The sequence below is a fragment of the Amia ocellicauda genome, chromosome 18 (assembly GCF_036373705.1).
Source record: "Amia ocellicauda isolate fAmiCal2 chromosome 18, fAmiCal2.hap1, whole genome shotgun sequence".
Lineage (NCBI taxonomy): Eukaryota > Metazoa > Chordata > Actinopteri > Amiiformes > Amiidae > Amia > Amia ocellicauda.
Window position 1 is genome coordinate 22,836,349 of NC_089867.1, and position 15,677 is coordinate 22,852,025.

The 15,677-nt window shown below is 40.8% G+C and overlaps 1 protein-coding gene across 2 annotated transcripts in view; it reads left to right on the top strand.

The window, feature by feature from the left end:
- Positions 1-15,677, top strand: part of LOC136713830 (immunoglobulin superfamily member 21) — a 193,712-nt gene that overhangs the window by 164,272 nt on the left and 13,763 nt on the right. For both annotated transcript variants that reach the window (XM_066691049.1, XM_066691050.1), the window contains exons 5-6: positions 8,740-8,855; positions 15,096-15,567. In XM_066691049.1, coding sequence (XP_066547146.1) covers positions 8,740-8,855; positions 15,096-15,567 — 588 coding nt within the window. The remainder of the gene's footprint in view (positions 1-8,739; positions 8,856-15,095; positions 15,568-15,677) is intronic.

The window sequence follows — 15,677 nt, forward strand, 5'->3', positions numbered from 1 at the left end:
AAAACCAAAAAGGATATAAGAACATGAATCATGTTTTAAGGTAATGAAAGCATGAATGGAGGTATTTTCTCACCTGTTTTAATGTCAGAGAAATGGGTCTTTCATCTTAGCGTCCTCCGCTGCTTTGATGGCAGCAGTGATGAATGAAGTCTCGGTGATTCACAAACAGTGTCAATATTGCCGTGAAGATAATCATACAAAGGTCTGCCTCAGGATCCCGATCGTAAACCTCTATGGGATTCCTCAAATGAAGACATTCCTTGGAGGTTTGTAAACAGGGCCAAGCTACTTTCATTTGTACTCTCAAAAAAAACTTTGCTCAGCGCTCTCCCCCTCATCTACCAAGAACAAACGCAAAGAACATCCCATACATCTCGCTGGATATAAATCCTTTATCAGCCTATGCAGAAGAACAATTTACTTTCTTCCTTTATAAGAGCAGAGCATTTCTCTGTTTCTGACTAGTGTTTGACACCAATTGCATTTCCCCTCTTGTTTCACTGTTATAAATTATACATTAAGCTCCAGAATCCTCGATCTCGGTGGCTTTGTTGCTCCTGTACGTTTGCCATATTAAAGCCGCATTTTGTTTAGTAAATTATGCTTGTAAGGCCTTGGTTTTAGCCGCTTCCGTGTTGAAATTCAAGGTTGATTTTTTCCATAGATCCCTGGGAGAACTAAAAAAAAAACAGTTTGTCTGGTTTAAAGACACGAGTCGTGTAGACACTGTGGTAATAGTGTTGTTTATAAAATAAAATAGTTAATTATAAATGCAGCTTCTTTATATTCTTTCATTTCTATTCATGTTTTTTTGCATAGCTTCATCTAATGGCAACAGAAGACATTGTATTAACCCTATAAGCACTGCATTAATGTTTATGATTCTTTATAGTCCTGACAATTTGAATGTAATTCTCCTTTTGTTGTGATTTATTTTTAGTTTTCCACAACATGATGAAATTAAATGCTGATTCACTTCCCAGAATTCCCCTTGAAAGTCCCAGGACAATTGACTACTAATAGGGTTTAAATCTGACTACTCCTACTACTCTTATAATGAAAATATGTTCAAATGATCGTAAGCAAACAGTATCAAGGGATGCTAAGGCAGGCCGACAGAGTAAGCAAACACAAACACTACATTTTTGTAGTAGTTCTCTTCAATTTCCCTCTAATAAGCTTCAAAGTTTGTCTTTACTTTTCATCCAATCCTGCCCTTTGTTTAAATGGTGCCGCTAAAAATCTCTCATTTGGACATAAAGAGGGGAGGACCAAAACAAATTCAACTTAATGACTTTTAAAGCAAAAAAAAAAAAGAGTCCTAATTAAAAAGTCAAATTGGAAGATTTCATTAGGAAGTTATCAGTAAATTACTTTCCCCCACGAAAAGAGGGCTTGGACTGACCTTCATAACCTTATCTGTCTCCAAGCCCCAGAGATCCTAATTAACACCCTTCCCAGTTACCAGGATCGCCAGAAGCTTTCAAAGGTATGTAGAAATAGACTGAGGACTTCGGAGAGTTTATCTCCCACTTTCAGACCCTCGTTTTTCAAAAGTACTAAATCCCTTTCTTTTTTTAATGTTTTTCCCCAGACCCAAGAGACCTTTTCTTTTGGGTGTCACGTTAAGATGTCCTACTCCTCTACAGACTCCGTAAAATCCCATTTGAGGCTATTTTTAGAGGAGGACAGAGCAGTGAGGTATGAGGTTGTGGCCGTGGTGGCATTGGGCAGCTGTGTGAGACGCTTGAGGAATAGGAAGGGGAATAGGAAGGGGAATATAACTCTGATTGCACACCCGATAATTAACTCACGGTCGGTCTTCCATCTTCCACCTAATGTTGGCCTCTTCCCTCGTTTCCTCGGAGCAACAAACCCTGTGAGAGCAAGCGCAGGACGAGATTGCCAGCCCCGTTTCCAGCACCGGTCTTTGTTGTCCAGCACTAAGTGTTCATTATCGGGTTGTCCAGTGGGCAGCAGCTTAACAAGACGAGTCACTTTGCACCAGACAGACAGGCGAAGACAGGCTCTGTGAATTAGCCGTGGGAGTGAAAGAAACTGAAGACAGGGGGGCACAAACATGCAGCCGCATTACCTGCTCTCTATCTTCTCCCTGCCTCTCGGGGATCAGGAACTTCATGGAGTGGCAGGTGTTTCTGCTTAGGCTAACTAAAAATGCATTTTCACCTCGTAATTGGTTAAAGCCTTCTCCGTTTATTTATTTTTTTCTCTGTGATTCGCCAAGACTGAAAGAAATACAAACTGTGGGGGAAAGAAAAAAAAAAGAATATATATATATATATATATATATATATATATATATATATATATATATATCCCTTTTATCCATTTTATCCATTTTGTGCTGCAAATGAAATCTCATTCTCCTCGAACCTATTGACTATGCTTTTTTCCTGACATCAAAGACAAACATTGCAGCGTTGGAAAAGACCTAACAGCAGGTTAGATTAGAAGGAGTTTCATAGGATCTAAGCAAGTGAGGACACCATTAAATCAAATATATTTCTATTATAGTACTGTTCTTCAGATAAATATTATACACAAATCGCAATAACGCACCAGGACAATCAAATGATGTTCTCCATGTTTAAGAGGCATTGATTTCAGGACTGAGGACTTGTGGAAGAGATTAATTAATTTGATAAATATAAAAACAAGTCTTTATGGTATTGTAATACCGTTCATTTCTATGCATTTTTGTTGTTGATCTTTTATAAAAAAGACAAGTTTTAATGCACCGAGCAGTGAAGTAATCCCAAATCCTGGCCTGTTAGTTTCTTAATGCTTCTTCTACATAACTGAGAAAACGATCCGGTCTCGTCTTTGTTCGGTATCCGTGCGTCATACACCTTAGGTAAGAAAACAGGAGATAAAGGAGGTTAGGAACGAGAGAAGCACATGGATATCTGCATAATGAAGCGGTTTCTATCCAGTCCTGTAACTGACCAAGGAACTCAGTATATATTATGCCTGAGGAAACAAACGAGCAAAGCCTGATCTGGGTTTATGTTCTTCACACACACACCTCCCTGATCGTATCACAGAAACTTGCTCCAAAGCTGTTAAAAAATACAAATTCTCCTACAAAATCTTCTCATTCACAATTGGACCCCTACCAAGCATAATGTCTTGAATGTGTCAACATACAGCCTGGGGTCCAAAGAGACATACTGAATGATTTATCAAAGTATGTGGGAGCCTTTTTTATCAGCATTTAAATCAGAATACAAAGGGACATTTTTTCTCTCAACTATGTATCTATTAAGGTCTGGCCACATGTTTCTAAGCAGTCCTATTGAGCACAAACACAGCCCTACAAGCCAGTGCATTTCCCATGACAGACATCAAAGTTCCCTGGCAACCCAACGCGATTACGAGACATCCAGTAAATTATGAGTGTCCGTATAAGACGTGAATATAACTCAAGGACTAATTTTCCATGAATCAAATCTTTGTAGGAAACCTTTTTTTTACAGTTTTACTCCTTTTATCAGTAGCCTCCATTTAGAAAACAGGAATAATCACCCAGAATGAAGCAGAGGATAGCTGAAGGAAATCAGATGGTTTGAAATTAAATGCATTGAAAAGGTGGTAATTAGTGATATAGTTGACAGCACTCCAGGCACACACATTCATTTCTGTCAGCCTTTGTGTTTGACGCTCACATCGACATGCTTGCCTCCTATGCCGAGTGTGTGACATTGTAGACTGTATTAACACGTTTTATTAGACCACTGTACATTATGTAACTGTGTAACTTCCTGAATGTATGCTGCCCAGGATAAGAGCATCACAATAACAATAAACACTGAGATCATTAAAATCCTAATTAAAATACATATGATAGCTTAAAATACTAACAGCTCCCAACAAAGAGATTTGTCTTTCCACAGATGAAAAGAGAGGTTGTTTTCAGAACTGACTGTTAATCATTTACAATGTTTTATCAACATTTAGTTTATTAATCTTAATTCCTTAAATTATGTATTCCTCATTCACATCTAAGCTTTACCAAGCTGAGGAAAAGATCACTCTGCAGCGAAGATGGGGTTAAGATTAATTAAAAAAGAACTTGTACCTTCTGGACTTTGGCTGTATGTATTTTTGAATTGCCTTCTCATTAACAACAGTTGGCTCTACACAGAAAGTTCAAAAGAATGTCAGCTGCTGGAATGACGTTTTGCTGCATTTAGCTGTTGAAGAAGAGGTGAACTCCAATCATAAACTCCAAGGGCCTTCCTCTTGCAGAATATTTCAAAACCGCCTGACAGACTCATCAGACATCTGAGCTCTTTACGATGCTCTCACTAATGATGATGCTATCAGAAATAGATATCCATTCCCAAATGCCACTGACAACCTAACAACCAGAGGAAGCTGCATATTATATTTTGTTATTTTATTTGTTTCATAGATCCGAGTACCTTAATAAACTGCGTTCCTGAAAGTTTGGAGCTTTGTCTACTGAATACACACCCATTCTCAGGGAATACTATTCACTCCCATTCATCATGTGGAACAGAGCTCTACTGGCAATTAGAAGAAGTATCCCCATGCTTTGATTTAGGAATAGACACACATTTCTCATATTATTAATGAATAATAATTTTGATATGATTCCGGTGAATTCTTAATAAAGGGATTTAATGTTGTTACTGTAATGCAGGGCGAAAAGCAATCAGTTTAGGGTCAGAGACACTATGAATTAATTCCACAGGCCATGTACTAAACTTCTACATTTCATTATGTAGGTGCCAAAAGCTGTGCTTAATATTGTGAGGGTTTCATCCAGCTCTGACAGACCAAGAGCAACCAGAACCAAGAGCAACACGCTATCTTGAACAATCTTCAGGCATCAAATATTAAATCTGTAATCCATCATGCAATCCAGAACAGTTCTCGAGTTCTGTTGAGGGAATCGTCTGCTCAGATCAGTCTATTCAAAGCACCCAGCGCTTGACAGAAAGGCCTTATTGGGATCGGGACCACTTTGATATCCCAGCATCTTCAGGGACATCATTTGATTGTATCATAATTGCAGTTTCTGTGACAGAGGATATCCAGCATTTTTGTACCAAGCAGCCAGTCCTGCAGGGAACAGTGTAGGCTGGGCTGCAAAATCACGTATTTCAATTCTGTTCAAATCACCTGCTGGGTTGTAATTTTTAGTCTTTTCATTTGATTGAGCAGACCTGGATAGCCGAACCAGCTCAGAGATTCTGCAGAGTCCTGACAGCCTTTACTGGACCATGTTAGATAGTTTATTTGTCTGCATGCGTATGCAAGTATATTTCTGTTCATACAGATCATGAGCAGTACCTTATCTTCCAATTATAATGAGTTATTTAGCAGATGCTTTTATCCACAGCGACTTACAGGGACTAGAGGGAGCACTGCCTCGAGAATCACTGCTGCAGTTACTTACTTTAGGTATAACATTTAATCTCAAGGACAAAGCACAAGGTGATTAAGTAAATAGCTCACAGTAAAGCCCTGGTAGTTCATGACACGTGTGGGTCTTAAACTGGGAACATCTGAGTAACAAAGTCCTTTTCACTGAAGTATCTTCCCCATAAGAGATATGAGACCAATGTGTTTCCAAGCGTTAGTCTAAATTTCCAAATTAACATCCTAAGTGAGTCAAATAAATCGGTGTACCAGCAATGATGTGTTCTCATTACAGATGTAAATAAACCTTCCCGGGTAAAGTTATCTTACCAGGCCTACAAGCGGTTATATTATGAAATCCCTCCCATTACATCGTAGCATGGTTCTGGGTGTCACAATACTGTGAATTAAAAACATAATGGAAAGTTGTAACATCCCATTATATGTGTGCAATTGAAGTAGTCAATTATCGAGACCACACCAGCTCCTGCTGCTGTACGGATCTGTCAATACTCCCATTCATCATGTGGAATGACAGGTAATGTTTCAGTCGATGGCTTTATGAAAAAGACGATCCGTTATTAAAAATAATATTTATTCAAACCTTGCTGAAAGAGAGTTCTCGTCCGCTCTGCGATCGAGGCATGGCGCCCTGACAGTTAATCAACTGCCATGGAGTTTATTTCCAAACTGTATACGCAACATCAATAAGCAATTAACAAGAGGCAAAGCAAAACACGGCAGCTACCCCAGGTTTGTTTTTTTGGGGGGTGGGGGGTGTAAGTGCATGTGCAAGTTCCATATTAATTCAGATTCCAAAGGAAAATCAAATAGTTGCCTCAGTTTCTCTGGCACATTTCAGCGAGGCAATCCTGTGTGTGATTTGTGCCCCATTGTTTACTCTCTTGTCAAGTTTAATATTTTGCCGAGCGCTCGTAGACGTTCGGTGTGGCTCTTTGTTATTGGCACTGTCGGTGCGATGAGGAGAAATCAGGTGAGGATGCAGATTCGGTTTGTGGGGCTCAGTGTCGTGGTAATTCCCTTCCTCACTTCTTTCCCATTAGCAAATTTGGGCATTCAGAGTGGTACAAAAAAATTGGAGGGAATAGAGGTGTAAGGAATCGCAACACAATTACCCAATGGGGGCTGAGTAACAGGTGGAAATGCAAAACAATTGGGAGAAAACGCAAACAAAACCATATTTTGAGGCAGATGCGAAAGCGCTGCAAAAGAGCCAACTCCCATTTGTTTTTGTAACATTTCTCACTAGTTTCCCTCTCAGCTTGATAGTGCTGTGTCAACCCACGGCTGCCTCATGTTTTCCTGTTGTGAGCGGGATCAGGAACGTGCCTGTCTGGCTCCCTGGGTGATGTAGCCGGCCACAGATTTTGCCGGGCTAAAGCCGAAGGAGCCGGGTGTGCATGCTTTATCTTAAATCCACCTTGGGGGATTATAAACACATCACACTATCAACAAGTACTGCTTTCTGGGTAAAAACGACACTGCAAAGTAGATTATTAAAGTAGCATCGGTACACAAGCGAATACAGCTATACTGTCAACGGCCGCACATTATACAGGTCAACAAAATGTATAGGTCAGTGTCCCAGTTTGATTGCTTCGAACCCAAACCAGCCGCTTGCTGCCTCAGATCCAATTCCATTTGCCCTTCACCCCATTCTGTTTGGGCAGGACCTTCGCACCGCCAGGCCTCCAAATAGGCCTTTACCATCGCTCTGCTCCCACTGGCAAAATAATCCACACACACACACACACAGGAAAAAAAAAAAAAAAAAAACTGCCACCTTTCTCTAAATTCCCCAAGTCACTCTTACACTTTTTAAGATTGAGCTTTACTTAAGCAGCGTGGGTGCGGCATTCGGTTTCAGAGGTAAACGATTCTCACTAGTGCATGTAAGCCTTCGTGCGCTTCCCAATCCTAATGAAATGATTTTGTAACACAGAGGGCGCAGAGTGCTTTCTTTTTTCCAAACAGTGATCGTTGACATAGCAGACTTCTATAGCTATAGACCCAGCAAATATCTGTGCTGCAAATATCTCCTGTGCCTGGGACTGCAGTATGGCCCTATATGGCATCTGAATCACTTGTTGTTTATGGTATTCTGTGGTTTCCTCTTTCCTTTCTCTCTTTTTTCTTTAGTGCTTCATTGATTGTTAACCAAGCATCTTTCTTAGCCATAGAATTGCACATTTACGATGTTGTAATTATATTATTCTATATTGATTACCGCATAGTACTTGTAGTACCATAAACCAAGGGCGTAGGTTTGGCTTGAACACTGGTGGGAACAATTATTTTTGGGGGGGTGGAGTCATTGTTGCTAGGGGGGTCTGGGGCAATGCTCCCCTGGAAATATATATATATTTTTAAGCAACCTTTCAATGCTTGATTTTTGTGACATTTCAGAAGGTTTTAAGCATTTCTAAGCCAGTCGTGCTCTGAATATACTACTTGTCATCCAAGGAAATAAAAAAATCACTACTTAACATACATAAAGTAAATATTAAATGGCACACAACACTTCATAGATATTTTCTTTTCTAAACTTGGAAACTTGTGTGTATTTCATCAGCTAGACACCATATTTGTTTTTGTTGTAGTTTACACTAAAACCCAAAATAAAATGAGTTTGCTTCATAAAACATGGTATAAGTCAGTCACAAATAAACACAACTTTACTATATTGCATACAGTAGATGCTATATCCAGAATTTCTCTCTTGATTCACCAAATCATTGTGCCACTGTATGTATATTTAATAGTTATCACCATACATTGAAATACATTAAATTAATAAAACAGTAATTACTAAAAATATGTTTGCATTCACTCTACTGGCAAAGGAGTGTGTAGGCCTACCTAAACCATGATGCTCATCACAATATCAGTCAAACTCACCCAAATAATAATCACTGTTATTTTTATCCAAAGAATCTGTACAGTCAATCCACAATATCTATGTGGATTTAAATATGAAAGCTGTTTTTGTTTTCTTCCCCCCAAATCACATTAGCGTTTTGGTTTTCAGGCGGTAGGAGTTATTGTTAGGGACAATTCAAGGTTTCCTTGATATTCGTCACTCCCTAAATCTACACCATTACCATAAGCCCTGTTAGTCCCCTTGGAATAAGATATCTGTCAAAAGAATATATATATATATAATAACACAGTGTTGTGCCTTTTTAAACCTCATCGCGCAGAATGGAGATAAAAGAAAGAATAGAACGATTTCATGTTCAGGATCGCTATATTACAGTGCCGTCCTATTTGGCGTCCTGTTGAAACGTGCTCTTCTGTTTCCTCCTGCAGCGCCGCCCCTCTCGATCTCGGTGGTGGCAGCAGATACGCCGGCGCCCTTCAGCCGATACCAGGCCCAGAACTTCACCCTGGTCTGCATCGTGTCCGGAGGAAAACCTGCGCCTACGGTAAGGATTGAAAAGGGAGCGGTGAGCAACTTCAATAACTAAAAAGCCATTCTAGCTAGGCTGAAAGCTAAAACAACTATTTGAGAAATGTGGCTGAACTATTTCATAGTATTCAGTCACCCCAGCAAAGTCTTCATGGCTGTTTATGTACTTTTGGTTGAGATGCAACGTAGTGTTAGGTCATTTTTGAGACACAGCTATTATGGCCTTTACTGACAAATTATATATACTTTTTTCTTCTATGTACATCTATTATTCATTATGTAATTTGGAGGATTTTCTCCTTTATTAGCCAAGCAGTTAAGTGACACTGAATGCTGACCACAAGGTGAAGCCGTCCCTGACCGTCTTGCCTTTCGCAAAAACCAGAGCCCGTGGAGTATCCAGTGACTTGGTTTCAATTACAAACAGAAAAATGGCCGCACAGACTTCATTTCTGCCACGGCTTGCCTGAGAGTGCGTTAATGCCGCTTATTAGCTCTAATGAAAAAGCAGCATCCCGGCAATTACAGCAACCTGAAGGCAATATCCAGACTCCAGTATTAGGTCACTGTTGTACAGTCACAGTGCTGAGACACAAACACACACCGGCACATACACACAAAAACATACACCCAAACAACAAGTGATAAATCTACCACTGACATAATTATGAAGGTTTACCATTGCAGATTTGTATCATTTTAGCATTTTTTTCCCACTTCTGTTGCTGCACCTTGTTTCCTTCCTTAAGGTTGATCTGCAGGTAGATTTTTACTGTAAAATATTCAGGATTTAAATAATCACCTGGTATTCTATACAGGGACACCAGACTGTTGTTTTAAATCATCTCCTTCTTGATATTCAGCTAAACCTGTCAGATATGAGTCCACACAGAAATATCAACTTCCCGTCTGACAGACATAGTTACATTTGACACAACTGGAGAAATATGCCACAGTTTTGAATTAAGTATCGAGCTGACCTTCTTTTTCTCTCCACACAGACCGCTATCTGTGGCAAAGTACCTTTTCAGGGGGAGTACAATTTCAAAAGCGCTTTCACAATGAATCATATTGCAGCAGGGAGCAGTGAGTACATTGGGAGCCGCAGGTTCCATAGACAGGGCAATCCAGTAATCACTGCGCACCGAGAATAAATGACATTGAAGCTAACAAACAATAGTAAAAGGACTCGATTCAGAGAGCAAATATCAGTAGACATCCCATGTTGCTTATACTGTTTAAGTAACATACCTTTTGTTTTCTTCTCTCTCTCCATTGTTCTCATTGTGAAACTGGTGTAAACCATGGCTGTTTACCTTTAGTAGCATAGATGGGATTAAAGAAAGACAGGGGGCTTCACTTACTGGCCTTTCTCACGAGGTGCAGATTACAGATCAGGTTCTGTCCATCACATCAACTTAAAAAGCCAACAGACTGTGCTGAAGAGACCAGAAAATACTCAAACAAGGCCTACATGGGACACGAAGCTCCTGGCTTTCTTGGTTTTCCATCGTAGGTCTTCGTTCTCCAAAGGACAAAGTACTGAAATAAAATCTCTGGGTGGCAGTTTAATGAAACTGGAAAGCATGCGTTGTGCCATCAGGCTCATCACACCCTTAACGCGTTGTGCCCATGTGTATGTGGCACGCGTTGTAACGCCTCACTCCACACGTTTAGAATTCCAGTGCAATCGCTGTCTAGGTTTCGGCTCCTGCAGGGGGTGAGTGTGCCAGGCTGTGCCAGGGTGTGCCAGGATGCTGTCTGCATGCGTCTCTCACAGCCGCTGGAGAAGGAAGTCGTTTAGCTGGTGAGATGAGTGACGTTAGGCAGAAAGCAGCCTGGAGGACATAGCTCCTGCATGAATGCAAGCTGACATCATGAAAGTGTTTGCGTTAGGTGTGTAACACAATGAGCTTCAAATCACAGCACGATGGCAAGCAACGGTGAGAGAAATCTGTCAGGTGATCTATAGTCCTGAGTTTTACAGAAAATCATTGTTTCCCCTTTTAGTCATTCACAGGAAGTTTTAGGAGATGTTTGATGCATTTTAAGTTCGGTTATACTGACTACTGGAAATGTGCACAGCAGTTTAGCAGCTTCTCTGTGTTTTCCTGTGATAATGCCTTGCATATACTTTGCCATTGGATTGTTTTTTGGGGTTTACTATGCCCACCCATGTCTACCATGATTTCATTTTGTGTGCCACTTCAACATGGCTATAAGCATGTCATTGAGTAGCTCTCAAAAAAAGAAAAAAGTATAATTACTTCACTCTGACAGTAAATATAATTCAGCTCCGCTCTGCCACATTTGTATAAGAGCCATCGAGCTGAGAAATTGGTCAGAGTTGAATTTGCATCATTCAGTTTGTCTAATCTGAAACTGGAGATGCTTCGTTCAGTTCCTCAATTGCCGTTGTCCGGCACAAGTAAGGCAAAACATGAAAAGAATAATACTAAATCAATCACAAATAAATTAACAGCCTGATAGGTTTTTATTCAGGTAGCCACAGCAACCTTGATGCGTCATCCAGACCTATTTGATTTTTAAATCTCCAGCGAGACTCAACTGAAATGTCCAGTGCCAGTAAAAGTGAAAGTGTGTGCGATCCGTGCAGCTGGAAGCTTACAGCACCGAGGATGCAGTCTGACTTAATTAGCCAAAGGCACAGTGTTAATGTTAATACTGGCCATCTCGCACAACACAGGGCAAAATTGCCCCTTGCTGAGAGAAGCTAATGAGTGAGCGAGAGTTTTACAGCCTTAACACAGTCTAATTGGGATGCAGTAGATTGAGTCTGAGTGAAACGGAGAATGAATCTCTTTTGTGGGAGTTAATTAAGAATGGAAGGTAATCTCAAGGAAGAAAAAAAGTTATGCTCTTTTGGATATGTGCACTTATACAATAATAACAGGCACTTCACTGACAAGTGGTGCCATTTCAGCCTTCGATGGTGCCATTATGATCTTCTGTTTATTAGGAATAATACCAAAACTGGCTGATAGGGTAATCCAAACAGGAAGTACCAAAGCAATTTAAATTCAAGCACATTCAGGCCGGAGAAGAACAGTCTCACCCTTTCATAGAGACTATTAAGTAACAAACCAACAAGATGAAAATGAAAACACATCCACTGGGATCAAAAATGAAAAAAATGTAAGATTGATCAAATTACTTGTACCCTTCCTCGTGTCTCCATGTCTCATTTTCACTGCAGTATTTTGAAATCGATTTGCAGTACCTCTACCCAAAAGCAGGGAAGTTTTCAAAGTGTTGGGATTTCACTAACATGCGTCTGCTTCAAAATGAAAGATTTTAAAACTGGCTGCGTAACAAAATAAAATAATTGCTTCCCTCGCCCTTTTTGGCCTGTTAGTTCTGCCTTCCTCCTTTCATTAAAAAGCCCAGCATTTAAGTCTAAAGCCGCCTGCCTCCACGAATGAGAAACAAGATGTTCGGAGCAATTCCCGGACAAGCGTGGGGAAGGGGAGCTGCAAAGGGAAAGCGCTGTGAATGCAAACAAAGGCCTCCTGTTCACCAGGCCTGGACTCAGCAATCTCGAGCTGTCAGGCTCTCTGCAGCACCGGCTAACTTACCAGTGACACAAAGTTGCCTCTACGAGAAGGCAACTAAATATCAAGAGAGGTTAGGCAAAGAGGCAGCAGATATTAAATTACTGCCTTTTTGGGAGGAAGTTCTCTTAAGACTCGAAATTGACAGGTCTTCAGGTAGGGGTTTCAAATCTGTCATGAAATAGGAAGAAAAACACATTGAAAGTTGCCTGTCTCTGATTTTGAACTCTTCTTTTGCTATAAATATATACTTATTTTTTCCCCCAGCTTTGTGAAAGGATATACAATTTGTCAAAGTTTAATTCTGAAGTTCCTTTCTCTGAACTGCTTCTGAGAGCTTTCAGGAACAGATCGGCACTTATTGTGATTTTTAAAGGCAGTTGTGACAAAATAGCAGCCAGTGTCTATTAGTTTTGTTAGAATGTAGCCAGGAGATAAATAAAAAAGAAAGAAAGAAAAGTAATACTTTGTAAATGTTACAAAGTGTGTTAGGAATTGTAAGGCAAGAGTATGCACACAACAAGGGATAAATCCTAGATATTGTTGACAGTTGGCTCTGCTACTTAATGAACTTAATACAAGACACTCAAATACTATAGATTTTTTCTCAGGTCCTTAACAATGTATTTCTCTTTTCACGCCAAGCCCTCAGAAATGTAATGAAACGAAGGTATTCCTATTTAATATGACAGGATGTCTGCGATGTTTAATGAAGTGTTACCCAATACATTATTGATGCTTTAGATGGCTGCAGAAGTCTATTATTTATGATAGAACCATTTGGCAATTGTATAGTGCTATAAATTATTCTTAGAGTATATATTTTAAAGGTTCTGACTGGACTTTCTCAACATTATTTACCGTAGATCATACCTTTGACATTGTAATTGTGTGATTCTGTGAGTTTTTATGTTTACACACAAACCTAGTTCCCCTTTTTCAATGGCATTCCTATGTGAATGTAATGTATAAACAGTACAGCAGCACACAGTGATGCCTTTCACCTTTTTTAATATTTATGGATGTTCAGAGGAGAGCTGAGATGGAGGGAGCATTGCTCCACCTGCTGGCTAGTGAGCATTAGTGCAGCATTAGGAGATTTGAATTGACAGACATTGTATCATGAAAATAATCACTTTAAACCCCTAGTATGCATATGCATTTACGAGTAAACATGTATTCAAAAGCATGTCTGGATTCTGATTGTGATGGTGGAAAATACTTAAGTAACTCACTGGGGAAAATGTAGGTTTCCGCCTGAAGATGTCCCGAGTAGAAATGACAAATTGCTTCGCTGATCTGAGACCCACTACTGTTTTATCGGTGGAAAGGACAATTATGAGCTAATATTGAGAGGGCACATTCCTCGCGCCTGGGATATTTGTCTTCATAGTGCGCCTTTTACCCCTTGCAGACACTACCAGGGTCTCATACACTGACCAAACACCAGGAATAGATGTTCCCAGCAGGCCTCTAAATTATACAATAGAATGGTTGTGGGTGGGGTACAAATACATGTTAAGGGAGTATCAGATACATTTTTTCGTCTTTAACTGTCATTCCCTGAATCCAAACGCATTACTATATCGAGTGGAGCTGCCTATTCATCCTTTGTTTTGGTGGTTTTTGTTTGTAATCACAGGTCTCTTTCAAGCCCTTCTGAAAGGTTCAGAGATGCTTTTTTTTAAATTACAGGTTCACTTAAACTACAGCTTATGCGCGTATCTCTAGCAATAGGAAAATAAAAAATAATAAAATGTGTTCCAAGAGCCCCTGTGCCTCTAGTGCAACTAATATCATTATAATATTCACTCTTATAATAGCAGGAATTAAATCACATAACCTACATGATAAGAACATCATCTCCTCACTTCTCTGCACAGCCAGATGAATCCGATATGCTTTATTGGACATATGCACTGAGAATAATAACAAAGCCGATCCACGATGATTGTAGGAAGCTGCCCCCGATTTCCTAGCTGCCTCTAGCTCAGACGCTATAAAACACAAAGAGATGAATCCTTGTTTGGGGATAATTAAGCCTCCTGTTTTAATTAAACGGATACAAAAAACTTGCAGGAGAAAAATACCCAACTTTTATGTTCAATCCTTTCCTGTTCAAAAAGCCCAAACCCCTGTAACAACTTTGAAAGTGTTCCCAAGAGGAAAACCAAAGTTTACATTGGGCTTGTTTTACAGTGCGTAGAGTTAACGTCCTCTGACTCACTTACAGAGCCCAGCGGGTCTGCGTGTTTAGCATAAAGTCCCCCTGAGGTGTAAACTGAACATGTGACGTAGAAAGTAAAGTCAAATTATACAGACACTGAGGAAGTATGGTAATGGTGTTTTCAGCTGTTGTCTTGTACTGCTACTCTGGGAGCTTTGTTGTTGTGGCACAACCCTAACCCTAAACCCCCAAAAAGTCCTAACCCTATAACCCTAACACTAAAACCCTAACCCTAACACCCAAAAACCTTAACTCTAAAGTCCTAACCCTAAAACCCTAAAACCCTAGTTGTTGAAAAAGATATTCTGACAGAACCATGTTTTTGGAGCTAAATAAAAATCCCAAACTCCCACTGTATTCTAAAAACAAGACACTCTCATGACACAATGTGACGAATGTTGTTACACCTAAATGTACACCACAATTCTCAACTCACTCCCCCTCTGTCCTTCCCCAGGTATACTTCAAGCGGGACGGTGAGCTGATTGAGGTGATCCCATATGTGCAGCCCACGGCAGGGGGCGAGGGCGCGGGGCTGAAGGGGCCACGGCCGCTGATCAGCCGAGAGCTGGATGACACCAAGCTGCAGAAGTCGCTCTCCCTGCTGGACTTGGATGGCAAGCCGGCCCGGCTGTTCACGGAGAACCCCCTGAAGGGCTACACCCCTGGGGCTCCCGGCTTCGAGCCCAGCCCCGCCACCGAGGTCATCCCGGAGACGGTGGTTAGCCGAGAGTTCCCGCGCTGGGTGCAGAGCACGGACCCCCTGTACTACTTCCGCCACGCCCACATCCCCCTCAACGACGGGACGGTGGAGGTGCGCGCCATGATCACCTGGACTCTCAACCCCCAGCTGGACAACGATGCCCTGTTCAGCTGCGAGGTCAAGCACCCTGCCCTCTCTATGCCCATGCAGGCCGAGGTCACCCTGGGTGAGTCCCCTCTCCAATCACCCTCCCACCCGCACCTCCAAACCCATCGGTCCCCCGTGTGGCTAAGGCTGCCGCCCATCACCTATTTATGATTCTCTTTCTGTTTCACA